Raw genomic sequence first — 27,544 nt, 5'->3', positions numbered from 1 at the left:
CAGAACAGGCTCATTACTAGTCCAAATTTAATTAGATGACATTGTTGTTTAACATCCACCATGATGCTAATGATATTACATGACTGTACAAATTACTGTTCTGTGCTGAATCCACTGAGATCCAGAAAACGTGTGTTAGCAGTAGGAGTCAAGTGTTCAATTATGTTACCTTCCATCTAGTTTCCAAATATTTAGATGAACGAAAAATCTCTAAATAACTGATTAAACTCACTCTGCAATATTTCATTACATTATAGATAACACTTTTTCCCACAGACTAACAATGGCTTCAGTGTTTAAGTGACTTTCTCAAGTGCTCTGGGGAGGCTGAACTTTCACTCTCTGACAACCCAGAGTGCTTATCTGCCCTTCTGTTTTATCATCCTAAAACACTCCCTGCACAAATACCTAGTTAGGCACTTGTTTATATTTGCTGCGTAGACCTTTTAGGCCTCTGACTCTGGCTCACTGCCCATGAGGGTGCTTCAGGGAGTTAAATGTTTCACTGCTTCATACCCAAATCTTATTTTGACTGGGATAGTGAATACAATTACACCTTTAGTGAGATCATGTATTTATGAGAAACTCAATGACAATGACACTGCTTTGTAACATTTAATTATTCAACTATTATACAAGTACGCTGTTATTTATTTGATCAAATCATTAATAAATATGCTGTGAAACTGTCAAACATCTCTGCTTGATTGCAATGCATTATGCGCTGCAAGGTTGATCTGATGAAGTGAAATGTTTTAAATAATGCAACTTTACATTCGTATGATCATTCAAAGAATACTTAAAAGTGTAAACAACTGTTTGTGTTTGCAGGGTATGATTTCATAGTATAACTTCATTTTTATCGCACAGCAGGTTACTTAAAATCAAGAAGTTTGTGGTAAGATGTTTGATTACACAGAGTGTTTAGCTAAAACAAAACATCAGTTTCAATGCAATGGACTCTCTGTGGAAAACAAAACAACAAAAGTAGTTTGAGGTAAAGGATCAGTGTAGATTTTGCCAGTGACAGTATCTCATAATAGACTGAATCAAATCAAGTAAAATGAAACAAGAAAAACGTGTTGAAACTAAAATTATTAGTGGTGATAAAATACTGCCACTCCAGTTTCACCTGTGCAGAAGAAATGTTCAGACCCTGCTTGAAGTGTTCAGTCGTGGTCTTCAAATCCACTGAAAGATGAAGCAGAGGAAGGAGATGAAATGAGGCGGTAAGTAAATTATCATGTTCTGGTACCTCAGTCTCGGCACTCTGTCCTCTCTTAAACTTCAAAGATTCTTCTTTCAGCGATCAGCTCAAGGGAGACAGCCTCGTCACACACGAGCGCTGCCACGCACCTGTTTGCAGCCTGTTAGAACATAAAGCGCTACATCTCAAATGAGTCTTTCCTCCTTTGGTAACTTTAGTGCATCTGGTGCCGCCACGCTGTGTGCACCGGACTGTTCCTCAGCACTGGGTCTGTACGTCCCTTCGGTCTGCCTCTTCTTTTTCACCACGCAGAAGAGCCAGGCGAGAACAGCCAACACTATGGCCAGCACGCCCAGAGTGACCGTAGGGGCCACGATAGCTGCAATGTCAGGTCCCTGCAAATGGAAAATCACAGGACAGGGATCAGTCTGGTGAAACTGGACACTTTCTGATGTTATTAAGTGAACATGATTAAAGTTTTTCACTCACATTAGTCTCATTAGAAGTGGTGCCAATCACTGGGGTGGTATAATTGCCTTTAAAAAATAGCAGAAACATCACTTAAGTGACAATACATATCACACTGTGCAATGTAAGCTAAGCCTGAGCATGCCACATCCAACTGAGTATAGGGCTCCAAACTGCTGGTAACCTATTGGGGTTGTCCATTAACTTCTTAAAATTCTTAGTTAGTTATGACTAGTTGTTTTAATTGTTGAGTGCCTCCAAACCTGGGTTTTTGAGTAACTGGGTTACCACAGTGCATGTAAGCACATTTATCCATCCTTTGCTGAAACCTGGTTATTAGCAGTAATCTGGATGAATTTAAAGGAATAGTTCGACATTTTTTGGAAATAAACTGGTTGAGTGAACCAGTTCCCATGCAAGAAGAGGAGACTCCAGTGAGAAATAGTCCAGGATATAACCCTCTGTAAAACTTGCAAAATGGAGCTTTTACATTTTGGGTTTAGCACGGATTAAATAATGACATGTAACATGTTAATCTGTAAGATTTAGAGGTGCCAGGAAGTGGATTTTGGTACCTCAGAAAGAGCCAAGTTAGCTCTTTCCGCTTGTTTCCAGTCTTACCGCTGAGCTAAGCTAAAGGGCTGCTGCTTCAGCTACATATTACACATACAGAAAATATCATTGAATTTTGAACAGCCACTGAAATAAATAAAAAAACATACACAGATGAATGCAGGTTTTCAGAGGGGCTTTTAATATCTATTTGTTTGACAAAGTGCAAAATGCTCAAATAAGTGGTGACCGAGATGTGACCGTTATTCTCCAGTAATGACTCATGGCCAGAGGTCATTGTCCCAAGGACAAGAGCTCTAAATCTACTATGACCTTTAAAACCAAGTCACTTATTCACATCAAAGTTTAACTCCTTTTTAAAGGCAGCGGTGACATTATTTTACATAACTAGAAGTAGAAGCATTCATAAGTCTTTTAGTCATATAAATGTAGCATAGCAGATATCTATTTTCCCTTTTTTCCAGTTATTTTATCCATGACCAGCCATGTGATTACAAAGTGACATCATGAAACTACATAGTAACTACTGGAGCAGGAGAGTGAATGAGGGGGGGGGGGGCCTCAGGAATGCAGAGTGCACTGCAGCTATAAAGTCAGCTGAGTCACACAACACAGTGGTTTGAAATATGGAGAAAAAAATTCAAATCTACTGTTGTTTTGTTTGTTTGTGCAAAGCATTGCAGCAATTACTTAGAAAAAAAGGAAGTGTTATTTTGGAAACTTAAACCAAACCTTATTTTTTCAATTTTCTCAGTCAATCATTCACTAAGGCAAATAGTAAACTTTGCATGGACAAAAGTACAACCTGATAACAAAAGGGGGTGGGGTGGGTGGGTTGCAGGAGGGGGCAGTCATGCTCGAAAAGACATATTGCAAAAGAGGAATCTCTTGTATGTGCAATAATTGATATCAGGCTAAGACTGGATATAAATGCACCTCTTTCTAATATGGCACATCTTTCTTAATCCATTTCTTATTTCAATGCTTGCTGACAAGTCTGCTCATGTTTCAGATTTCCTCTGGAATGTCTCCTAAGATGTTTTTTTATTCATAATTGTGGGATTTAATGTGCGTGTGTGTGTGTGTGTGTGTGTGTGTGTGTAGGTGTGGTCAGAAGGATGATGGTTTATCTGTGTGGGAGGTGGGAGTGCCGAGGATGAAGAGATGGTTACTGACTCACCCCACACAGGATTACTGCTCAGTACGAGCAGTAAAACACTCCCAACCACAACACCAGGGACGGCCAGCACATCCGGATACGCTGCCATCTCTACCCGTGGCCAGCAGGGCCGAGTGAGGGCAGGCTGGGACTTTAAGGGCATCAGCTTGGGTCCATTTCATTAGGACGACATTCACTGTGTGGATTTATCGTCCTCCTTGAACAGCTGAAGACACATTATTGTCAGTAATGAAGAGACAAATGTGCCTTTCTTGAATTCACCCCGAAACTCCTACAGACTCATTTACTCTGAGGTTTAGTAAAGCAGCTGACACCATACAGCCACTGAGTCACACATTCAGCCTGATGTTGAATCACCATAAACCTGCTCAGACCACAGGAAAGCTATTAATAGCACATGCATTAAAACCTACATGCAGCACTAAAGTTAAACCTCTTCTCATTTGCAACATTATTATTATATTTTCTAAAAATGAAGAGGGCAAATATGTTGTAAAGTTAACTTTCCACTTTATGAACACATACCCATGATCCAGCTGTTTTCAGGTGGCCAAAGCAAAACGGAAAACACCGAGCAGGTTGATTCCTCACGAATGTACCATGTTGCTTCCGCCTCACCTTGTCAAAAATGAAACTGCAACAAATGGTTTAGTCCAATGAAAATGACAGGTAACATCCCAAGGCATTAAAAAAAAAAAGGTTTTCCGTACATCTGCGAAAGAATAGATCCGTCAGTGTCAACTACATCCTCGACTTGCACCACCAGTTGGTACTTTATGGAAAGCAGTTTTTTTTCGTCTACTCTTCAAATCGCCATTGGTCACATGGTTCAGTTTCATGTTACATTACCTGGGCGCAGTTATCTACCTGCAGCAGAGCGGACAGATCCTCCTTTGTACAAAGACGAAAAGAAAAACGCGGTGTACTGGAGCAGAACAGACCCGATTTCTCCTGTTGTCTTTAAAAAAAAAAACGTCCCCCAGTTATACTGAATAATATCTAGAAATAACTTAAATCACGTTTGTGGCGTAGGCTATTTCCTGTTTAGCTTCTGATACTTGATTTGAACTGTTTTTTTCTTTTGGTAATAGTACAGTATGATGGCAGGTTGGTCCCACTTGTTCCAGCCTGCTGGAGTACAATGTTTGACTGTAGTCTGTGCCCATGCTCTTACCTAGCAACCTGTCTGATGGTGGTGGCACGAAATAGCGCCTCCGCGAGGTTTCATGTTTCCCCAACATGTGAAAGGATATCTACATTCCTGAGATATTTTAAGGATGAATTCGGCGGCCAGCTGGTCCAGTGGGCTCTAATCCTCACCTAATCTCCCCTTCTCAGACTCGGAGGGGGCAAGGAAAATGTAGGCTGCTTCAGGCCTAATCTGTGGTGGTCAGACAGTTTTCATTTGGAGGATGTGTGAGGGCACTGAGGCGTTTTGGAAAAGCAGAAAAAGTCTCTTCTGCAAAATTACAGCAGTGAGTCAGTCTGTTGTTGTTCTGACCATATCATTTTTGTGCACTTTTTACTGTCCTATCTATAGCCTATATTTCAAAATTGGAGACTCATACTCATGCTTTTCTGTGTGATTTACAGTGTTGATCTTAATGTAGTATATGATTAGAGATCATAGTCATGGCTGACAAAATGTTCAGTGTCTTTTTCACTGAAAAAGACATTTTCATTGAATGCGCAAGATATATTTATCCATATTAGTCTTTTCAAAGAATATGTGGGTGGTTGTTCAATTCAGTGAAGATTCATTCAATTTTCAAATTTCATTGTAATTTCATAAGGCTTATTCCTGTATGAGCATTTTTCACTGTCTTCACTCTAGAAAAGCTATGGACAAGTTGTAAGCCTTTAACTTTTTATTTATCTATCCATCTATCACCTTGTTTTTCTATTTGTTAATTTATTCATTCGTCCTGCATATTTTTCAAAATTCTCTAAGTCAGTCACTTCTGGATCACATGCCAGTAGGCTTAATTTTGTGGAATGGAATACAAAGTTTCTGCCAAGTCTCTCCAAGTTTGACCCATACTGTCCAGTGGAGAGCACATTCTGTATAAAAACAGTACATGCTTAGTGGGATGACTGACATTCTTTACCCTGCTGGTATATGTGGATTTCTTCACAGGTACATAAAGCAAAGTGAACATTTTTCTACTGAAAGTCTGTATCAGTCAATTGTCTCATAGACTATCACTACAGGCACATAGTTTACACAGGGTGTGGAAATTAAATGTACACTGACAGGCTGGCAACAGTTTTACAGTAAATATTATTTTTGTGAAAGGTTTATATATCAATATCTCTTCCGAGGGGAACTGTTTAAAGGATAATTTCGAAGGTTGTATTGGATTTGACTGCATTAGGCAGTATTATGATGTGCCTGGTGTCCATCCTTTTCGGGGGTGTTTAATTCTACTTGTACCGCCCAACCTAAGGTAATTATGCTCAAGTATTGGTTATCAAAACAGCAACAAAATACCTGCAACTGTGGACTGACTTGAGAGTAGATAGATCAGAAGCTTATGCCATGTTTCACTACTGCTTGCAACTTGATTTAGTACTTTGGAAGGACATGAATTGTGTGTTGATGGTTGAAATAATTACAGTAAGTAATGAAAGCTTATGTGCAGACAGTTTTTTTTAAGCCCGCTCCTCTAATATCGTGCCACTAGGGGCCAATATAGGCACTTTGCCTTTCCTCTGATGGAGGTGGCCCCTCTACCACGCACGTACCGCTTGCCGTAGGCGCGGCAGGACAGTCAATCGGCGGGAGAGCGGTATATCTATCCTCAAATTTAATGTGAGCTCGTTTTACTGCAAATTAAGTGAGTAATGTGCATTTAGTCGTAAAAATAAAGCTTAAGTTGAGTGTAAGCACAGGTGTTTGGTAGATAATACTGTTGACGCTGGTTATTTTGTCTTTGTTGTGGTAGTGTAGCTTTTGAAGCATTCCCCGGGAAACTGGTTTGAACGTTTGTTTTCGGTTAGCCTCGTTTTAGCGCTCCAGCAACAATGGCGAAGGTGCAGGTGCTGAATGTGGCTGTCCTGGATAACCCGAGTCCCTTTGGAAACCCTTTTCAGTTTGAAATAACGTTTGAGTGTATGGAGGACCTCCCCGAAGGTAGGTGCCATCACAGGAAAACTATCATTATTGACTCTCTGAGGCCAAAGCGTGAGCTATTTCAGTCTGTGTAAAATTGCTAATGGCTAACGCAGTATTAGCTACAGTAGCTAACTTTAACCAGAAAGTCTTCAGGGTTGAGAGAGATAACGTCAACAAACAAGGCAATAGTAAAGTAAGGTCACACAGCTTAACTGAATGTGTTTCCCACGGTGACCACATCTCAAAGTTATCTAACTCAGATCTTTTCGTTCAGTGAAACTTCAGAATATGCTAATGCACACCATTACTAGACCTTGAAATACATCCATGTCACACCTTTTAAGTTACACATTCAGCCCTTAAGTATTGTGAAAGTATTTGTATAGTATTGCACGGAGGTAGAGCGGGTCGTCCACAAATTAGAAGGTCGGTGGTTCGATCCCCGGCTCCTCCAGGCTGCATGTCGAAGTGTCCTTGGGCAAGATACTGAACCCCACATTGCCCCTGATGGCTGTTCCATCAGTGTATGAATGTGTGAGTGAATGTGGCAAGTATTGTGAAGCGCTTTGAGTGGTCAGTAATACTAGAAAAGCACTATATAAGTGCAAGTCCTTTTACCCATTTACCATAACAGTACAATTTTACTAATACCCATGAATGGATTGTAGATTTCATAGTTCAGTGTCTATTTTAATCTACTTTTTCAGCACTTAGAGTCCAAACCTTGGTTGCAGTTGTAGCTCTGTGTTCCTAATAAACTGACAACTTATTGTATTGCTAGTGGGTATACCACCAGCTTTGTTGTTTGCTTTACTGTTCATAATACACTGGCTTGCTTATTAAGTTTTGCCTTTGTAAATTTATGTATGGGACAATCTCTGGACACATTTCTTTGTATCCCAGTTGTCTGTTATGGTAAATGTATGCATAATCATATGATTAGTACAGATGAAACTGAGAAAAACTATTAATTCTTGTGAATGAGAAGCTTTTCTCAAGCCGTGTTTGGCATTTTTCTTGATAAATGACTAATATGATGAGTCTCTTCTCAATTGCAACTGGCAAATTTTCTGTTGATCACCATCAGTTCATGGACTAATTGTCTCAACAGCGCATTTATCATTTCACATTTTATAAAGAAACATAACATCAGTTTACTTAATTTTGTTTTATAGACCTGGAGTGGAAAATCATCTATGTTGGCTCAGCAGAGAGTGAAGAGTATGACCAAATCCTTGACTCTGTCCTGGTCGGCCCCGTTCCTGCTGGGAGACATATGTTTGTGTTTCAGGTGTGTTTGGTAGGGTAAATAACTGAAACTGTGCTTTTTAAGCCATGTATAGTAAATACTGGTAACAATAATATCATCACATCTTATTGTGTTCTGTTACACCTTCATCGTTGGCAATTGCATTGTCTCTTTAAAATTCTGGAGAACTCTTTTATCCTGCATAGCTTTCTAATCATACCCAGAGCAGTTTTAAAGATCAGGTTTTATATATTATTATGGGACAGAATTTGTTGTTTTGCATATAATAAAATGTTATATATTTATATGTTAATAAATATATTAATCCAGTGGAAGCTACTTCCATGTATTGTGAAACTGTAATACAAACAAACAGCAAATTTTGCTGGAGGAGTTCCATGCAGGTTTCCTTTGAAAATGGCTGGTTAATTACTCAGAGAAGCTGGATTGTTTCTGTAAATGGTCAGCAAACGTAATATGTATTTGTATTTTTTTTTTAAGTTCCCCTATCTGTTGATACCACTGCATATTCTATAATTATTGATTCACCGAGAAGCAGTTAATTTAAGTACTTTAAGGCCAGTTGTGCCATTGGCATAATTCATATTATAAACCACATATACACAATATATGGTAAAAATAGACTTAGTGGTAGAGATTCCCTGAAATGAACATACACCTCATATTTTTGTACATCCTTGTATTGTTTCCCTTTTAACAGGCTGATGCCCCAAACACTGGATTGATCCCTGAAAGTGACGCTGTTGGTGTAACTGTAGTGCTGATTACCTGCACATATCGTGGCCAGGAATTCATTCGCATTGGTTACTATGTGAACAATGAATACACGGACCCCGAGCTTCGTGAAAATCCACCAATCAAGCCAGACTACACTCAGGTCAGACTAATGGTTGATTTCTGGATAATCAGTTCTGATGCCAACGAGTATGCCTAATACTTATTTCAGTGGTTTTAAGAAATACTATCATAAAAATAATATTTTATGAGCTTGAATGTTTAGTGCTCTGTCTGGTTGAAGAACAGTTGTGAACTAATTTTGCTATAAAGTCAACCTAAAAAGTTTCTTAAACACGATCCATCATTAATTCATATTTTTAATTGGTGGAAGATATAATATACTACACAACCATTTTAAAAAATATGTTGTTTTCATCCCTAAAATAGCAAGAACAAAGGTAGTTGTCAAGCAGCAACTGAATCGTTTCATTCTGCAGAGACTGCACTTTGAAACAAAGATGCTAAGAACGGTTGATCCTTTAAAAATCCCCTTGATTATACAATGAGTTAAGCAAAATGTTTCTTTTCTGTAAGCAGTTTTGTTAATTCTGATGGTAACTTCAGTAATAGGCCACTGTGATTTTTGCTGTAATGACAAAGGATTTTGTTTGTAGGTGTCACATTTTTAAGGTGGCTGACATTTGGAATGAAACCTTTCACTCACAGGTGTAAAAGCAAATATCAGGATGAGGGATTACAGTGATGGCAGTTGCAAATGTGTAGTTTCGTGTAGGATAGTATATACTGTAGTTGATGTGATTATTCATTGTTGAAGAAATTCTATTTGGTACTTTTTGTATCATTCTGATCTACAGAGTTCACACTTTCGTGCCCTGAGTCTAGATGCCAAAAGTGGGATGTATTTTTTTTTTTTCTTCCAAGTTCAGAAATGATTAAATGATCTAAAATCTCATTCCAGTTGCACTTAAAAACCACATTAACATGTAAAAATAATAGAAATAATGTGCATGTTAGATAAGATATAACTAAATTCAGATTGATTGAATAATAACATGGTGTTATATTTATTTCTATTCCCATATTTCCTTCACAGCTTCAGAGAAATATTCTGGCATCAAACCCACGTGTTACCAGATTCCATATAAACTGGGAAGGCTGCGCAGAGCGAATGGAAGACTCTGAAAATGTGGATCCCACATCAAATTCCATGCTCCCTCCATCCTGCCTTCCAGGCAAGGCCCCACCCTTGGGGATACTACCAGATAACTCTATGGACTGCTTATAGAGATGGCCCGAAAGATGTAGAAATGACCGGAAAGGTGATAAATCACAGCACGAATCCTTATTTCTGAAGAATGCCTGTGGACATTCTAGTGTGGATGTACAAACATCTTTGCCTTACAGCTGCCCTTATTTTCCTGAGGCTTGTTGTCACAAATGAACTTTCACCTTGGGCTTCAGAAGAGTGTTTGTTCCAAGGAAGATTATAAACATCCCAATGGAATAATCATCACTAATAGCTGTGAGTTCCTTGCCATGATGCTGAAAGCAATATTGAAATAGTTTAACTCATGGAAGGGAAAATGGCAACTATGAAATAATGCAGCTGAACTGAAACAGAGCAGAAAGCTGTGGTGTGATTGTCCCTCCTTCCTTCCTTTTCAGTTGGTGCAAAATGGATTTGTACCCATTTAAGAGGATTTCAGCACTGAAGCAATAGGCAAATAAATTGCAATATGTTGCTGTACAGGAATTTGATAATCTGCCGTTATATTGTGTTCAAATTCCTTTTGCACTTAAACCTTTCCCACTTAGATTGTGGAGTTTCGGATGGGCTTTGTACGGGCTGTATCACTTCCTCCATGTTTTTCTGTTTGCAATTTTGTGTTCCAAATAAAATAACATTGTATTTGTTATGTATCTGTGTCATAGTGAGAACTGTGTCCCTGCTAATTATTGGACTTATTCTGTCTTCACGTGTAACTACTTTGGTAGAAACCAGTAATCAAGCCGCTTTTGAGTATATTTGCTGTGAAAATATATATTTTTGCTCTTGTCCTTGTCCTAGTACTTACCACACGTACTTAATTTGTTTTTCATTATAACGTTAAACACAGCAGAGTCCCAACTTTTTAACAAAAATATCAGAGTGAGTATCCCCTTATAATTTAACATTTTACTAAAAATAGTCTGTTACCGTCACACCCAATCATAGATCGGTTGGGTAAAAGGGGCGGTTATATAGGCTACAGGCTTTGAAAACTTCTGCACTGTAAATCGCATGACGATAGCAAGGTCGCTGCGGTAGATTTGTGTTCTGTACGAAACTCAGTCAAACAGCTGATAATTTAAGGCAAAAATGTAAAAAAAAAAAAATAGCTATAGACTTGGGCGTATTGGGTTCTAGCAAGTCTGGGGGGCGGAACAAAATCATTTCACAGGCGAATCGCATCCATGCAATTATTGGATGTATTGACGCATATCCAATCAACACTTGAACTGCGACTTCTGTCACGTAAATATCTGTGAATGTAGCCAATCAGATCCAGTCAGAGGCGGGACTCGCTGGATGGATGACTGGAGTTTCCCTTGCGGTCTGAAGATTAATGGAAGGGGTCTGTTGATCTTAGGAATCGACTATCAGATGGTCGGCCCCAGGAAACCATTGCATTTGACGGCTGGTTTCGGGACGAATGGAGGGATGTCAATTTGAAATAACCAACAGCTGAAAAAACGAATAACCCGGACACCACTTTTGTTATCTGGATCTCAACTGAAAAGGCCTGCTTACATAGAGATAGCACCTGGGTAGGTCAGGCCAGGATACGATTGCAAGGGACGCTGAAAGCTAACCCTAGCTTGCTCATTAGACATACGGAAAACAATTGTCGGCGATCCGTCTAATGCTCCGGACTGGATTTTGGATAAACCAAGCCGTTTCTGGAAATAAAGGACAGTCGAGTGTCGTCTTGATTGGCCGGTGCTCGCTTGGAAATTGACAGGCTAACGCTAACAAGCTAACAGTCACTGGCCATCTCTGCTAGAGTTAGCTGTCGTGCTAGCCTAGCTAACTTAAAGCATTACTGTTAGCTGCAGACTTGGATATACTCGCTTGGCTGGGGTTTTCCGAACCCACTGCGGAAGAGCGTTGGAAAAAATATATTTACACTCATTAGCTAATAATGATAGCTGTTAGCTAGTAGCTAGCTGTCAGCCTCATTGAGCCCAGCGACTGTGTTAGCAGTGTAGCATCACTCTACGACTTGTGAAGGAAAACTCAGCCCGAACCCAGGGACTCCACCATCAGCCTGCCATCATGGGCAACACGCCCACCGCAAAGAAGGGCAATGAGATGGAGAGCGGTGAGTACCCTTAACCCATGGCTGCAGCAGCTGGCTATATCATGCCGCCTGTCGTTGGATGGGTTCGCTGTAGTTATTTCCTGTTTCCTATAATGGCAGCGAAATATAAAGTACAACTTAACACCTGTGCAATGCATCGAGGCCCAGAGACCCTCCACAATACGACATATTGCACTGTTTTCGAAGTGATCGAGCAGAATATGCTAAACTTTGCTGCACTGTCAACTTTAGGTGAGACCCTATGAAAGAGAACATGTGGCCATTCATATTCACATATAAACTTTAACTGTTTTACTGTGACACCGTGTTCATCCTAACTGAACAGCAGAGGATGTTATTCATTCTCTCCGCTGATTCTGTGGGAAAGCTCGTGATTAAAAGCCCCAGGTTATATTCAGAGGTACCAGCGAGGATGACAACAGCTAGCCTTATACAACAGTCATAGGTTTCTTTGTGGTTCATGTCTTGCAGATGTTTTTTCCCCCTCCTCTCATAAGGTTTTGAAAGGCTGCAATAACATTGCAAACCTAGACCCTGGTGTGGAGTTGTTTTCTTGTGCACTTTTTAATAACCCAGTTACTTCAGGACAAAACGTTCCTCTGTGTATGGAGAAATGATATGTGTAGAAGTAATGCAGATTTTAAGATATTTCAAGTGATGAGTTGAATTTTAATCCAATGTGGACCAGAGCACTGAGTCTCACAGACTGCATTTCAGAGTAAGTGAGTAGAGGGAGTTGGTTGTTATCAGAGAAGGAAAAAGCCACCAGGACAGGGTCATATGATGCATGAGGGTGATCCTCTCCAGGCAGAAACTTGGGAGTTGAGGAGTCTCTTGAACATCATGTGATGAGCAGCATTTAGAACAAGGGCACTTGTATGTGTCACCCAGTACGTGTGCGCAAATGTTTGTGTGCGTGACATAGAGCAAGGGATGCTCTGGTCTTGTTAACCGTTTTGTGTGCTCGATTGCTCCCCACAACTTTATATATTGTTAATGGGCTTATCAATCATCAGATTGAAAACAGTTACTATTAGCACATTTAAAAAGGAAATTAAGAGGCATTCAACAAAATAAATGACACTTACATATAAATATGAATGTAAGTGTTAACTACTAAACCAGGGAAAAATTGAATTCAATTTCTCAATAAATTGCTTGTTAACTCACTCTCCTCTCCCAGTCAGGAGCACTGGCCTTGGAGAAGCCCTGGGAGAACACAATTTTATGTTTTTATCCATGACACTATAAATAACGCTCAAGTGTGCAAAGTCTGAACAGGTATCTGCAAAATGAGTGTCAGCTCCTTGTTGCTGGTAGAGAGTAGGTGTGAAGAATGGCCTCCAGTAACTCTGTAACTTTAACCCATCGGTGGTAGCCCCTGTAACAAAGGCCATGACTTTCAGGTGTTCAAGCTCAAAGGTTGTTTTTTTTAAAATGCTTTATAAGTAGTTAAAATTGTAGGTTAGAAGCAAGGACATAGGAGGCACTGCTAGTGGGAGGTTTGTTGACATGCCATGCTTCACATCCTTATCAGCCTGATCGCTCTGGACCCACCCTGATCCCCAGAGACAGGTGCAGACCAGGGGTCCAGAGCCCACACCCAGGAGCGTAGTTTTCCACAGCGCAGCTAGAGATTAAGGACAACATGGCAGCTCATTTTGGTTTCTACGGAAAATGGAAAGAGAGTGTTGAGAGCTGTTTCAGGTGCACAAGGTCTGTTTCCTCTGAACTTTCCAGGCTGGAGAAGACAAGCAGAGAGCCGCTGCTCTAGTATACAAAGCTGATTTCTGGCCCACAGGAAGAAGCAGGGCGGACAGACACTGTGAACTGCAGCAGGAAGTGAAGGAGCAAGGAAGGTCCAGCCCAAGCTCTGCACAGTTGGTCATCGTCTCTACTGCTCTATAAACTAAGCACAGCCAACCAGGATAGCTTTAAGTTTGGGCCTTTAAGACGCTGTTGGCATCACATATTCTGGATTTCCCGCTTGTTAAAGCATCTGGACGTACTGCAGTGCTGAGACGCTACACAGGCTATCAGCTTGCTTCCTCCAGCCTTTTAGGATGTCTGTTATTCACAGGCTGGCAGGAAGGCTGTTTCACCGAGCTGGGCCCTGTTTAGGGGACACAGGCAGTGGAGACGGCAGATATGACCAACCACAGGAGGAGCTAGAGGCTTGCTGCTGGAGTGAGTCTTCATTCTGGAGCTCGACAGGAGCACGGGTTAGGGGTGGAGCTGTGGTTCATGCTATGTTATGTCCCACTAGCTTAGCCAATCATAAGCTGTGCTCTAGCTCATTCGTTTAACAGATAATTAAGCTGTTGTTGTTGTTATTATTATTATTATTATTATTATTATTATTATTATTATTTTATTGATAATGTTTGTTACTAAACTCACTTCATGACCTGGTGAGTTAAGTATCTGTTGGCTTTGGTGGAGTGATCATTAGTGCTGGCAGACATTGGTTTTACTGGTATTATTGCCAGAAACCAAGATGTGTGTGTTTGTGTGTGCGTGCATATATTGATGTATACACACACACACATACAGAGCAGCCTTTTGTTCATCTTTTCTCTGTTAGCTATTGTTTTCAAGGTACACTTCAAAGGAAAACATTTCTTAGTTATTGTGGAAGTGTCTGTCAGCTGCCATGGTGTACAGTATAACACTGTCAGCCTTAAACTGTTACGCAGTGTGACGCTGAATTAATCCTAACACACACAGACTTTATTATTTGTTACAACACTCTTGTATCATTGTCTTTTCCACTGCTCTTGTAAGTCTGTCTGATTGTTTTAGTGTTTGATAGCCTGTGAATATTTTTCTGTACTTCACACACTTTTTCCACATCTGATCAAGCCCATCCTCATAACCAGTGATGACACAAGGGATGGTTATATTGAATCTTGTGCGCTTTGGATTTGGCCATATAATGAGGTGGCACCCTGTCAAAGTGCAACTCCCTCAGTCTATAAATAACCTATGGTTCATGTCCTGCCCCTGCTCTGCACGCAGCTGGTTTGTGTAATAGGGGCAGGTTTGTGTTTGGATCGCTCATCACTTCCTGTCTCCAGTAAAAGGGGCTTTGTTATAAGCCTACACTGATTACCAGTGGACCTTACGTTTGAAATGCCAATCAGCCACCTCAGATAAGCTTACAGCACTGTTGGCAAGCTAACATGCTGCCTTGGAACAATCCGGAGATGCAGAATTCAGCAGCAAGCAAAGCAAAACTGAGGATAGAGTGATCACGCAAGGCACAGTAGTTTCTTTTGGATTCTCACCTCAACAGGCGTGGTAGTAGTGTGAATCTTTGTGTCTGTTGTGCTTAATCTTCTAAAGCTGTAGCCACATAGGTGGTGCTACTGAAATTATTTATACTCTACTATAAATAAAGCATAGCATAGTATGATACCATGCTGCAGAAATGAGGAACAGCAGAAATGTAGGGAATAATTTTTGTTGTCAAAGTAGACAGTGTAAAATGTTCATTAGTTACTGTATATGTACTTGGCTAAGTTGGGAACGAATTAGATTTGTAAATGTAAAAATAACTATGTAGTGATGGGCTATACTTACTGAACCTGCTCTGTTTTAGTTCAGCACAACCATAAAACTTCACTTTTGAAGGTTTACTTTTTGTCATATATGTCTGTATAAAAGCCACTCCTGTATGGAAACTAACAAAGTTAGACTTTTTTAGCTGAGGTGTCAATGCGATTCTGAGCAATTTAAATAACAATCATACAATAAAATGGATGGATTCAGGCACTTAACCAGTGCTCTGCATGCATTTGAATAGATGTGAATAGAACATTGCACAATGACCATCAGCTCAGTCTGTCTGCTTCTGTGCTTCTGTATTAGCCAGCTCAGTTCCAACAGTAGTACACAAAACGGCTTCTCATTGGTGGTTTAGTCAGTAGCTGCTTGCTCACCAGTCACAGTGAAATGTCTACTGCCAGTATTCAGCTGATGACTACCATTTATTTCTCATGTTTACACATACATAAACACCTTACTGGTTCACATGCAGCTCGGTTTCCCCTCTGACTGTTTTCTTATGCACCATATGCTATCTGAACAAGGCCTGGTGTAGATTGGGACCTGATTTGGCGCGCTTCACAGTTAAATGTCGGTCAGCTCGCCCCAATATAACCCTTCTGTTCCTGCGTCAGAGTGGGGCAGTGAGGCCCAGGGGAGAGATGTAGGATTGATTTTTGGAGGATCAATTCAGCACTGGCACTCCACAGACTCTCTGGTGCATTTGGGCAGGGAGAAAAAGTTTCACAGCGGTTTGTGGACTCCTGCTTTGCTGGTGTCTCCTGAGAGAGTTACTTTTATGTTTTTGAAAACACCCAGATCAGCCCTGAAAGTTTTTCATTGCAGATGTGACATCTGATTGGTTCTGCTAATTAGGGAAAGTTTTAGTTGCATGTAGATGTGTCTTGTTCATCTCAAGGGTCTTCACTTAGGCCTAGTTTTCCATAGGACTCTCTGGGTTGGATAAATATACCAGCTAGTGTTTTATGCCCCTCCCCCAGATGATTATGCCCCTGTTTGGATCAATATATAGCCTCTGTGTGTGCATTGTGTGTGTGTGTGTGTTTTTGCATGTGTGGTTGACATGAGAGGGAACAGCAGAGAGTACTTTGTGTGCAGAATAAATATTGATACAAACCAAGCAAGGGTCTAATTGCTCTATGCAAGTGTAACGGGAGCAGTGCTGCTCTCCATGCTATGTTTGACTGCACGTTGGAGGTGGATGCAACTTTCCGAACTTGGTACCCAGCAAAGTGACAGTCACGGAAAAGACTGAACACATCCTTCCAGCAAGGACACTTGACTGGTTTCTGTGGATGAGTGGGGCAGCTGATCTGACCAGAGTGCTCTCAGAGGGGGAGGATAGGTCATGAGTCAGTGGCTGTGAGGAAGAGGCCAAGGAAGAAGAACTGGGGAGACTTTGCAGGGCTAATGTGTGACAGGAAGAGCTCCAGAAGGCATGCAGGGAAGAGGGAGTCATCCTCGCGCTCAAGTGAATCCGGGTCGCGCTCGGCAGATGCAGCACCAGAGGTACCAATAGTCATCCCAGATGGTAAGGAATTTGGGTTTATAGGAGAATCAGGGTATTGAACATGAGCTTATCACCTGATTCTCCCCTGGGTAGTCATGGCGGCCAAGCCTCCTAAATCTTACAGAGAGAGAGTCTGAATGAATGATATTTCCTTAAAGACAGCTGTTGATTTGGCTATTTAGCTCCCAGCTACTTTTGCAGCAGCACCCACGTCTTTTTTCTTAGCAGCTTCAAGTGATGACGGGAATAGCTCCATTTGTGGCTCATTGTGCTTGGAAGTGGGAGTTGAGCAAGTTTCTCGGGAAATGTTTTCTCCCTGGCGACCGATCTGCTTCCACTGCTCTCTGTGGGAGCAACAGTGTCTCGACATGTTTATGCGAACTTTGGTCTTTGCCGTTCTTGCTGGCTTTCTCCCATCCTATTGTTGGAGCTGCTAGTCTTTGGAGAATTTGCAGGAAATCACATTAGCTAAATGAGGATTAAGCTTCATTTAGTTTTGAGTGTATGTGTGCAAGAGATGCACAAATGTTCTCATGAGAAATTTATGTGCAGATAGTTGCCACTGATTTCTGATTTGAACATATCACTGCAAAATCCCATTAGTTTGAATATTCATATCACAAAGTTGATGAATAAATTGCTGTGCACTTTCACTATTGACAGCTGACTGGCTTTATTTAAAGTGTGCCCTGGGCTGTTTTGCATCGATTACCTAGACAGACAGACATTCCACATTATCCTGAGATGGTTTGTGTTTCCACTGTTTTTCAGTTCTTCATTTATGAAGAACTAGTATAAATAATTTTTTGTATTATTGTAATTATCCTTATTTCTACTTTGGGTTCAGTTCTTTATGTGTGAAATCTTTTGTCCAAAATATTAAACCAGTAAAGTGAATGTGTACTATTTACAGAGTAGCCTGAGTTTTTCTCTGCTCTTTCTTCATATTCACTGTAGTAATCAAACACCACAATAAATTTAAATTTAAACTGTAGTTGTTTTTCCAACAGTATTTCTACATATACAACCTCAACCATAACATCTGAAATAACAGTGCTTCCTCGGCTGCTAGGGTGGCTATGTCCCTTAAAACTAGTGCACAGACAGTAACGAGGAATGAGGAAGGACTGGTTATCTGCATGTTCCCACAGACAACAGTGTTTAGCCTCATAAAGATAAGGACAAGAAAAATGAACTTGTCCATATGACACTATGTGTGCTGTCAAATTGTGTTCACAGGCATGTAGTCTTTTGGCCTGTAATAACATGTATGTGTGTGCATGCACACTGCTGCATTTGTATTATTGCATTGCCAAGTCCTAACCTGTGTTCACAGAGACCGGGTGTAGGTTTCTTCCAAAGGCATTCTGGCCTCATGTTAAACTGCACTCTTGGCACTGATCGATTTATTATTCCAGATCAATGTTTTTCTCCCACATAAGTGCATTCATAAGTGCAGGACCCTTGACTTCAGAGCTAACAGTCTGCTTTTGAATATTGGTTTGTTTTGTGTGGGTTTAATGACACATGTCAAAGCTCAGAAAATTTGGACCATATGTGTAAAAGAAAATCAAAGTCAAAATTTTGTTTTCTAATTGAGATCAACTTTAACTTGACTCGACAGATGGTTTATCACACAAAACCATCTGGGAAGGTTTTGTTGGAAACTGTTTGGAAGAGGGCAGACACTTTCAAAAATACTTGGCAGGTGATTGGATGAACCATCTGTCTATCACCATCTATCGCAGGCTGACTTCAACCAATCAGATTCTGCATCCTTGCTATTTTTTTCACTACCAGCACATTTTGTAAATTAAACTCTTGCCCAAGTTCTGTTCTCTGCTCTTCCATCAATGAATAAATGCTCTCCAGTTATGATATAACTGATGCTATAGCAGCATCTATGCTAAACTCTTTAGGAGCCGCCATCATTGTAAACGAACAGTCTCTTTCTGCTGTCATCACACCCAAGATACGTCCATAGCTTCCATAAGAGTCTGATTGGTCAGAACTGCCTCTCAAGTTTAGATCAACTTGAAATTTTTCAGAAAAAGGTCACTCTTGTCTAAATCTATCTTTTGCCATAATGCACAAGCATGACGTTTTGTGGTGTAGGGCCAGCGGCTGTCTCGAGCATGTGCACACACTCCTAATGTCCTCTTTGCAGAAATGCTCAGGTTTTCTTTCAACCTGTATGGACATTGATTGAATACCAATGTCCACATGCTGCCATAAATTCTAGATAAGATTATGGTCTACATGCTGACGTGGCCACTTCAGGATGTTTAAGTCATTCATATGCAGCTTTGGCTTTAAATGTTGGTGCCTTGCTTGAAAATGAGTCTCTTAAGTCAGACATTCGCTGAAGGTTTTCTTGCAGGATTTCTGTGTATTTTGCTGCACTTAGTTTACTTCAGAAGCCTTACTGCTACAGAGACTCTTCCCCACATCATGATGCTGGCACTGTTTTGCTCTCGCTGAACATAGTATTTAGAGTAATGGTTAAAAAGCTTGATTTTCTTTTTTTTCTTTTTTGTCTTAACATGCCATTGAACTTCTGCACTTTGTTTCAGAGTGTCTCACATGCCTTCTGGTAAACACTTGCTGAGATGTCACACAAGTGGCTTTCTCTTTGCCACTTTCCTAAAATGCTGTGACTTGTGAAGTACCCGGCTAACTGTTGTCGTACACATTCTTCCATCTCAGCCATGGAACCCTGCAGCTTCTGTAGACTCTGATTTGGAGGGTGAGCTGCACAACACAGATTTACAACTGTGCAATACTTTAGCCATTATTTTGGTTTGATTGGGTTTGAAATGTCCATTTGTCTTCATTCATTGGACTTTTTGCAAGGAAATTGACTCACCAGCTGTTGGACCTTACAGTTACAGGTGTATTTAATCTAAAAACTCTTTGACTTTATTCCGGTGATCTCTTCATCTTTTTTGCGTATGTGGCTTCTAAACAATTCTCTGCACCTGTGATGATTTAGGTGGGTCATAGTAAAGGAGTGGAATTAATTTGTAGTAATTTATTCTCTGGGTAAAAGGGTGTATTTTTACCTTCAGCAAGACAAACTTCAGCATTAGTTTAATTCACTATTTCAGCTGGTTTTATAGTACCGCGTTCACTTTAATGGTTGCAGTTGTTTGGATCCCAAAATCAGAGAAAGTCCAAGCCAGTGGAGCTAGGTGACTGACCTTGATCGGCTGATCATATAGAGGGTTTTTATGTCAATGTACACATAGGCGCATAACATGTATCATGCTCATTTGGCTGGAATATCCTGCAAATTCCTCCACATAATTGTCATACACAGATGTTGTGGTATTCTCTGGGTCTTGGTGATTAACTTATGTCAAAGTCTGGTTTTTAAAACACACAATCTCTCTAATGAATATGCAATTTGTTTCTAATTATAGTGAAGGAGTTTCTTGCCAAAGCCAAAGAAGATTTCTTGAAGAAATGGGAGAATCCAGCACAGGTGAGAGAACGAATGAGAATTCCTTCTTTTTTTTTTCTGTCTAATCCTCAACATTTTCATAGTTTTATTCAGTCATTAGAACTGTACATTACATTTTATAGTCTTTATTATTGTACTTCTGCTAATATTGTTTTCATTTTGGTGTGTTGAGACACATCAGTGTGATAATGCATTTTATGATGCATCTTGTATTAACCAGACTATTTTCACGTGCTTGTTCACTCTCTCAGGCAGACTCATGGGAGTAGCCCCGCCCATGATCAAATTAATTCCAATTTATTCTAAAGGGGTATTGCACCCTCTGCTGGGCTAATGTGGATATATATTTATTTCCACAGTGGCTGCACCTCTTATATCAGCTCAATGAACAAAATGAAATGCCTAATTCAGCTTGTTTAATTCACATTAAAACAACAGGAATAATACTTGTTACTGACATGATATTATATTTTAGCTGAGGTATCATTTAGTGAAATAGTTTAACTAAAGACAGGCTCGTTATTGGATGTTGCTAGTAAAATGTTATGCACACTATCCTCTTCTGCCCCTCAGCAAACTGCGGCATTGGACCACTTTGAGCGTTTGAAGACCTTAGGCACTGGTTCATTTGGTCGAGTCATGCTGGTTAAACACAAAGAGACGGGCCAACATTTTGCTATGAAAATACTTGACAAACAGAAGGTACAGTACTTAAAGCATGATTTTATAGAGGAATACTAATAAATATGAATTCTTGACTCCATCTTATATTTCTCATATGATTCTAAACATGTCTGATGAGCCATTTTTTATAACCTGTGTTTCCTTAATAAGCGTTCATCTTCTTCCCTCCCAGGTAGTGAAGCTGAAGCAGATAGAGCACACACTGAACGAGAAACGTATCCTGCAAGCTGTCAGCTTTCCCTTTCTGGTGCGACTCGAGCACTCTTTTAAGGTATGCATTACAGAGTTCATCTTCTAAGCATGTTCATTTCTTGTTTGTATGTGTTTTGCATGTCAAAGTAAAACTTTGCTCATCTCTCTACAGGACAACAGTAATCTGTATATGGTAATGGAGTATGTACCCGGGGGTGAAATGTTCTCGCACTTACGGAGAATCGGTAGATTCAGGTAAACTGACATTTAGTTTACTCAACCTAAATATTTCCATCTGCTGCAGGTTGACTGTAAATATTGTGGCTGATCTGTTTTGCAGTGAACCACACGCCCGCTTCTACGCAGCCCAGATTGTACTGACCTTCGAATACCTTCACTCACTGGACCTCATCTACCGAGATCTGAAGCCGGAGAACCTGCTCATTGACCAGCAAGGTTACATACAGGCAAGGATCGCATGTTCCCTTTCTTAACCATCAACAACAATTATTGTTTGATTAGTATCTGTTTTCTTGCAGAGTGTGGTCAGTACTGAGAGCTGTACCCTCTCTTTCTCAGGTAACAGATTTTGGATTTGCGAAAAGGGTGAAGGGCCGAACCTGGACGCTTTGCGGGACCCCAGAGTACCTGGCACCAGAGATCATCCTCAGTAAGGTTAGTGTTCAGCTGGGCCCATGGTGGACAGCACTGTTTTTTTATATCAAGGGCAGAGGAGTTCTCAAATCTACATGGGACATAATTTAAAGAAAGAAAAAAAGCCACCAGAACTGTGGTATAGTGTGCTGCTTACTGTCTATTGTCAACATTGTAAAGTGTAAGTTTTTGTTTGAGGTCATATCTGACTGCCCTTTTATTTCCTTTGTGCTTTCCAGGGTTACAATAAAGCAGTGGATTGGTGGGCTCTGGGAGTGCTGATATATGAGATGGCTGCTGGTTACCCCCCCTTCTTTGCAGACCAGCCTATTCAGATTTACGAGAAGATTGTATCAGGGAAGGTGAGTTTAGAGAAGACTATCTAAATAATCATTTTTTTTATTTTAGTGTTTTCATTTCATATTTTATTTAGACAGTAGATGGGTATCTGTTTAGGGATCACTGCCATAGAAATAACTACTACCTTGTAGCATGTGTTCAGGTAATCTCAAAGCCCATAAACAACAGTATTCAGCCACAGATGTGCCAGTTTATTAGGTGCATACACCAGTTGTCGTCCAGATTGTACACCTCAGCAAGTCATTTGTCATGTGACTGCAGTAAATGGTATAAATCAGGCAGACAGTGCTCCTAGCATCAGTTGGTTTTCATTAGAGCACTGGAACTAAGCATGTCCCCTCAGAGTCTTTGAACATGGCGGCACAGTTTGCATTAGGCGGGCCAGTTTTAGCACCTCCCAACTGGCTGTCATCTCTGGCTTTCATGCAAAAACTACCAGTGGTAAGCAATCCTGTGGACAAAAATGGCTCGTGCATCAGAAAAATCTAAGGAAAAGTAGAGTGGTGCAAACAAGCAGACATGACGGAACCAGGCAAATCAAATCCAAATTCAGCATTGGTGGGCACAATGTCATTCAAACAGCACCACTCACAACACTACGCACCACTCGTAGGCTTGCACTAAAGCACAGCTGTAGGCCAGACACCAGCAGTCTATTTAAAAATCATAGCATGAGGTATAAAACACTTGGCTTGTGAACGCACACTCACACCACTTTTACTGTTTGCAGGTTCGCTTTCCCTCCCACTTCAGCTCAGACCTGAAGGATCTGTTGAGAAATTTGCTGCAGGTGGACCTGACCAAGCGCTTTGGCAACCTCAGGAATGGAGTCAATGATATCAAGGGCCACAAGTGGTTTGCCACCACTGATTGGATTGCCATTTACCAGAGGAAGGTGAGAGGCAAGCCTTCATATAGCAGTAATATGTACAAATAGAGTCCACTTCCCATTTTGAAATGGAAAGGACAAAAGAAAAGTGGTGCTGACAAAGGATGATGGCTTAAATGAGACTTTGGTCAGTGGGAGTGCCTTTAGTCTACATCTGTGGCTATGGGCAATTTCACACCATCTGTGCTTCCTCCTCACAGATGATGTCACATTAGAGGCTAATGGAAAAATGTCGAACAAAACGCACAAAACATGTATTTGACTCCATTTTTCTCACAGAAACTGGTGGATTCAGTAGGATTACAGCAGTGCTGAAGCAATATTTAAAAATCTGAAGTGGACCAGAAGTAGAACTAAGTCCTCTCTCATTTGACACTACAGTATGAACACAAACAGAGCCCCATTTTTTTCCCCCGCATGAACTCACGTTTATTTGTATAAAGGTACAGTTGTGAAAGGGTTTCACAAAGTTCACTGAATAAGAAACATACATTGAGAAAAGAACTGCTGCACAGAGAGGGATCCCCCAGTCAGGCTCATAATGAGTGCTGACAGTGTGTAAACAAAGGTTAAATTTTAACAAGAGAGACTTCAAGCACAATACACAGAATAAACACTATTAGAGCATGTAATTAAAGAAGCAACAAAACACATATTTCTTTTTTTTTTTTTTTTTTTTTTTTTTTTGTCTTGATTTATTTCAACAGAAACTCCCTTGAGCCCTTCGTTTTGGTATCAATAATACTACGCATGATGCAAATGAATTCAGAGAGTTAGTTTTTTTTTTTTTGGCAGTTCTTTTTCAGAAATTCATTTTGAGAAATTACAATTAGAAACAGATAGATAGAGAAATAGAAATAGAAGACTTGGCTTCAGGAAAAGCAAATGACAACATGTGATCACAAGAAATTAGTCTTGCAGTGTGACCACAGACAAAGAATTCAAGCATGATTTTTAGATTGTATAACACATTTTACTCCCAGTTTAATCATCTTAACTTGCTTTGTATAACTATAAATGAATATAAATCTGTTTTTAATCAGGTCTATCTCCTGGGACACTATTCCAATGTCATCCAGTAGTTTATGCAGCATGCTGTGCCTTTGGTTCTCTCTTTTAGACTACACTGCATCATTCTAGTGATTTGATTGTCCTGTGTGTTCCAGGTGGAAGCTCCCTTTATTCCTAAGTGCAAAGGCCCGGGTGACACGAGCAACTTTGATGACTACGAGGAAGAGGAAATCAGAGTCTCCTTCACAGAGAAGTGTGCAAAGGAGTTTGCTGAGTTCTAGATTCCAACCATGAGTAGCGAAGAGAGAAAGAAAGAGAGTGACAGGGATTTAGAAAGTTAAAGGGGGTCTGAAGACAGGAAGCGCTAGGGTGGACTGCTAAGTTGCTTATTTGTAATGACGACAACAATGTAAAATCCCCCCAGTGGAAAGGTAGGCAAAGTGAAGAAAGATCCAACAGAACCAGCAGTGTTGCCTTTTCTGATTGTTTCTCAACTGTTACCTATTCATTTTATTTATCCCTCTTGTGTTTGTGGCCGGGGCTCGAGGAGAACAGGCCTAGATTGTGGCTGTTCAGCTAGACTTGTATCTTTCTGATGGTGTAATGACACGTTTTCAGTCTCTGCAGGTTGAGGCATTGATTTTCTGTTAAGGTACCGAATCCTCTAGGCTCCTTTTTTTTTTTTTCTTTTGGAACAGGCCCTCTCTACAAGCTTCTCAAAGAGTGATTGTTGTATTTTGTCACCCTGGTTCCCCCTCCATGTCTCCATCATGAATCTGTCCAAGCAATACCAAGTCCAACAGATGTGCCTATCATAATGCCAACTGGTTGGAAAACTGTGTTGAAACTGGTGCAGAGCTTTGGCTGTGGTGGCATCGGCCCTTGTGACCGTTTTTGGTTAAAAGCTTGAAAACTCTCTGCGCCTGCCTTTGTCTGCTCAGTGTGGCATGATTATTGGGTAGATGACGCGCTCACTGCCTCCAGTTGAAGCAGTGGTGACTTCTTTGATCAGAGTGAAAATGATTTATCACAGTAAACTTCATCTAGGTCTTACTGCTTTTGGGGACCTGTAAGAAATGGTAACCATGAGGTCTGCATTTAAGTCTGTCTTTTCTCTTAGCTGAATTTATTAGAGCATTTTAAAAAAAAATCCTATTGGTGATCATTTTGTCCTTTTATGTCAATCTCTGTGCTTGTGTGTTATTTAGTGCTCAAGGGTGGGTTAAAAAGCTGTGATTTAGCAGCAACTAACATTGTGGTCACACTCCTGATTATTGTTTATTTAATTCATAGTACATTTATACATGTATATTGATATATATATATATGATAGAGAACATGAAATATCCATCTTTTTAAACATTGTCTCATAGCTGTGAAACTGAATTAAGATTTCATAAATAAAACAAATATAAATTCTGCCAAATTTGCAAACTGAGAACACTGCAAAGTTTTCTGTATGTAACTATGGTGGTTGGTTTTTAATACGCAAAAAAGTAGCAAAATGTTTCAGCAAAATGTGCATGTTATTTTTGTACAATATCACTTTTAAAGATGGCAGAGCATTAATGCTTTATTTGTGCTGAGGTACCTGAGATCATGGATAACATGCTTAACTATTTAAATGGACTCGGCTGCTCTATTTTGAAGATGGAACAAGACCCAGATAAATGTCAAAAAGCTCTTCTGGCCTTTGTTTATTATTCAGCTGTAGGGCAACAGTTTGCTGATAATTGTCACTGAATTTCTCACCTTGATAATTGTTTTTTTTCCCCTCCTCCCTTCTCTTGTATATACCTTACATTTAACACCTTCACATAGCTTTGCAGTCCAACCAAATTTTTGGGACTGTTGAGATTGGAATGTTTTGTTTTCCGTTTTCCAGCTTTCTATGTAACAAATTAAACTAAGGAAGCGATCCTAAAGCTGTCCCCCTTTGCCAAGTTTATTTCTGTGGATGCAAGACAATCACAGACCAAATCTTATTGCTGGTTTGTTGACTGAACACGTTTTGGTTTGATGAAGGATGTTTGCTTTCACCCGCCCCCATTCCCCCTTCCTCCACCCTCCATCAGGCCCTAGGTGCTAGACTTTGTCCATCTCACTGAAAAGCTTCTGTGAATTGTTTGATGTGCATCAATCTATTTGTCAAGTCCTGTAACATGACATTTTCGAGAATGTTTTTCGACTCTAAATGATTTCAGTAGGCTTGGGTAATTATTTTGGGAGTCTCTTAATGTAATTGAGGTCAAACGCAGGATACCTTTTTTGAATGTCTTGAATTGTCTGATGGAGATGTTTCAATGCTGTTTGGAAACATGATGTGGTTCTTTTATAATACATGTTTCTCTGGTGAGCTTGGTTTTTCTTGCATGTGGTAAAGCAACCCAGCAGCAAGACAACCCCTGGACCTGAGACATGTTTGAGAAACTGCAGTTTCCACAGCCGACAGCCTCATCACCATTTAACCTTTGATTCGTGAGCATCACAATGCAGTGGATCGCCGACCAACTTGTCCAGTCTTTTGCAAATAGTGAAGCACATGCCACACCTTTTTCAAATGTCCTATTTAATTGATTTGTGCAAGACACTATGTAACGCTTTGAAGAGAGCACATGTAATATCTTTGATCTTTATGTTCTGACAAATGACTAAATCAGAGTTGGTGGGTAGAAGGCAATGCCACTCAATCCACTACAGACACTAAGGCCATCACAATGCTTTCTTTTGTTTTTGTTTTTGCTTCCCATACAAAACTTCTTGTCAATTGTCTTTAATTCTTTTCTATCAGCTAAACACTATCAACTGATCTGTGCTCTTTGAGTTTTTCTCCTGTGTTTGCCTTCTATTTTCATCAAGTTTTCACACACTCTTCATTCAGACATAACACTTTTTACATCTGAGATGTTTTGCGTTCATATTTTCTAATTGTATTTTCAAAAAAAAAGGAGAAAAAAAAAGCAAAAACAGAACATTAATCTTTTCCTCATGACCTGGGTACAGTGATTGTGTAGTCTATTGTACCTTTTGGGAAACAATACTGTATATCCTTGCCTTTGACAGTCTTAACTATCTTACCCTCTGGAGAACTTGACAGATACCCTTAGAACACAATGAGTATGTTAAAAAAAATATACATAAAGTAATATTTTGCAAAATGTATCATTCCAATAAAGTTTTACTTGTTAAGACTAATATGTCTGGGTTATATATAAACTCCCATTTCACCTTGCATGATGTCACACTCAGCTAAATTAGGTTAACCACATTTTAAAAAAAATAAATAATGTTTTTTAAAACA

At 40.1% G+C, this 27,544-nt stretch overlaps 3 protein-coding genes across 8 annotated transcripts; 2 read left to right on the top strand and 1 right to left on the bottom strand.

Moving 5' to 3' along the window:
- Positions 1–601: 601 nt before the first annotated feature.
- On the bottom strand, positions 602–4,583 carry crb3a (crumbs homolog 3a). 2 transcript variants are annotated; one of them, XM_056401507.1, is made up of 5 exons: positions 4,278–4,583; positions 3,954–4,062; positions 3,429–3,633; positions 1,697–1,743; positions 602–1,602 (listed from the first exon to the last, which is right to left on the bottom strand). In XM_056401507.1, exons 3-5 carry the CDS (start codon positions 3,568–3,570, stop codon positions 1,393–1,395), a joined length of 399 nt encoding a protein of 132 aa, XP_056257482.1. In that variant the 5' UTR covers positions 3,571–3,633; positions 3,954–4,062; positions 4,278–4,583; the 3' UTR covers positions 602–1,392. The 2 variants fall into 2 exon arrangements, with proteins under 2 accessions (XP_056257482.1, XP_056257483.1); XM_056401508.1 differs by having other exon boundaries at positions 4,296–4,583.
- A 1,577-nt stretch (positions 4,584–6,160) lies between these two features.
- Positions 6,161–10,467, top strand: asf1ba (anti-silencing function 1Ba histone chaperone). 3 transcript variants are annotated; one of them, XM_056400437.1, is made up of 5 exons: positions 6,161–6,265; positions 6,429–6,561; positions 7,719–7,834; positions 8,514–8,690; positions 9,645–10,467. In XM_056400437.1, exons 2-5 carry the CDS (start codon positions 6,453–6,455, stop codon positions 9,834–9,836), a joined length of 594 nt encoding a protein of 197 aa, XP_056256412.1. In that variant the 5' UTR covers positions 6,161–6,265; positions 6,429–6,452; the 3' UTR covers positions 9,837–10,467. The 3 variants fall into 3 exon arrangements, with proteins under 3 accessions (XP_056256412.1, XP_056256413.1, XP_056256414.1); XM_056400438.1 differs by having other exon boundaries at positions 6,219–6,265; positions 6,379–6,561; XM_056400439.1 differs by having other exon boundaries at positions 6,222–6,240.
- A 638-nt stretch (positions 10,468–11,105) lies between these two features.
- prkacaa (protein kinase, cAMP-dependent, catalytic, alpha, genome duplicate a) lies at positions 11,106–27,438 on the top strand. Of its 3 annotated transcripts, none has more exons than XM_056401226.1 (10): positions 11,106–11,913; positions 20,413–20,474; positions 21,027–21,155; positions 21,310–21,408; positions 21,502–21,584; positions 21,670–21,796; positions 21,909–22,004; positions 22,223–22,345; positions 23,074–23,238; positions 24,399–27,438. In XM_056401226.1, exons 1-10 carry the CDS (start codon positions 11,868–11,870, stop codon positions 24,522–24,524), a joined length of 1,056 nt encoding a protein of 351 aa, XP_056257201.1. In that variant the 5' UTR covers positions 11,106–11,867; the 3' UTR covers positions 24,525–27,438. The 3 variants fall into 3 exon arrangements, with proteins under 3 accessions (XP_056257201.1, XP_056257198.1, XP_056257199.1); XM_056401223.1 differs by lacking the exon at positions 11,106–11,913 and adding an exon at positions 13,845–14,100; XM_056401224.1 differs by lacking the exon at positions 11,106–11,913 and adding an exon at positions 16,688–17,011.
- Positions 27,439–27,544: the final 106 nt, after the last annotated feature.

This window comes from Seriola aureovittata, chromosome 17 (genome assembly GCF_021018895.1).
Source record: "Seriola aureovittata isolate HTS-2021-v1 ecotype China chromosome 17, ASM2101889v1, whole genome shotgun sequence".
NCBI lineage: Eukaryota > Metazoa > Chordata > Actinopteri > Carangiformes > Carangidae > Seriola > Seriola aureovittata.
The sequence above is the reverse complement of the archived record's forward strand: the minus strand, read 5'-3'. Positions and strand labels throughout refer to the sequence as shown.

Bases quoted from the DNA above. Each gene is read 5' to 3' on its own strand.
- crb3a (XM_056401507.1), bottom strand. From the start codon at position 3,570: ATGCCCTTAAAGTCCCAGCCTGCCCTCACTCGGCCCTGCTGGCCACGG. The intron at 1,744-3,428 runs GTGAGTCAGTAA...TATTTTTTAAAG, and splicing joins GAGCAGTAATCCTGTGTGGG to GCAATTATACCACCCCAGTG. The intron at 1,603-1,696 runs GTGAGTGAAAAA...TTCCATTTGCAG, and splicing joins CCACTTCTAATGAGACTAAT to GGACCTGACATTGCAGCTAT.
- asf1ba (XM_056400437.1), top strand. From the start codon at position 6,453: ATGGCGAAGGTGCAGGTGCTGAATGTGGCTGTCCTGGATAACCCGAGT. The intron at 7,835-8,513 runs GTGTGTTTGGTA...CCCTTTTAACAG, and splicing joins GACATATGTTTGTGTTTCAG to GCTGATGCCCCAAACACTGG. The intron at 8,691-9,644 runs GTCAGACTAATG...TTTCCTTCACAG, and splicing joins TCAAGCCAGACTACACTCAG to CTTCAGAGAAATATTCTGGC.
- prkacaa (XM_056401223.1), top strand. From the start codon at position 13,977: ATGTCTGTTATTCACAGGCTGGCAGGAAGGCTGTTTCACCGAGCTGGG. The intron at 21,797-21,908 runs GCAAGGATCGCA...TCTCTTTCTCAG, and splicing joins ACCAGCAAGGTTACATACAG to GTAACAGATTTTGGATTTGC. The intron at 22,005-22,222 runs GTTAGTGTTCAG...TGTGCTTTCCAG, and splicing joins CAGAGATCATCCTCAGTAAG to GGTTACAATAAAGCAGTGGA.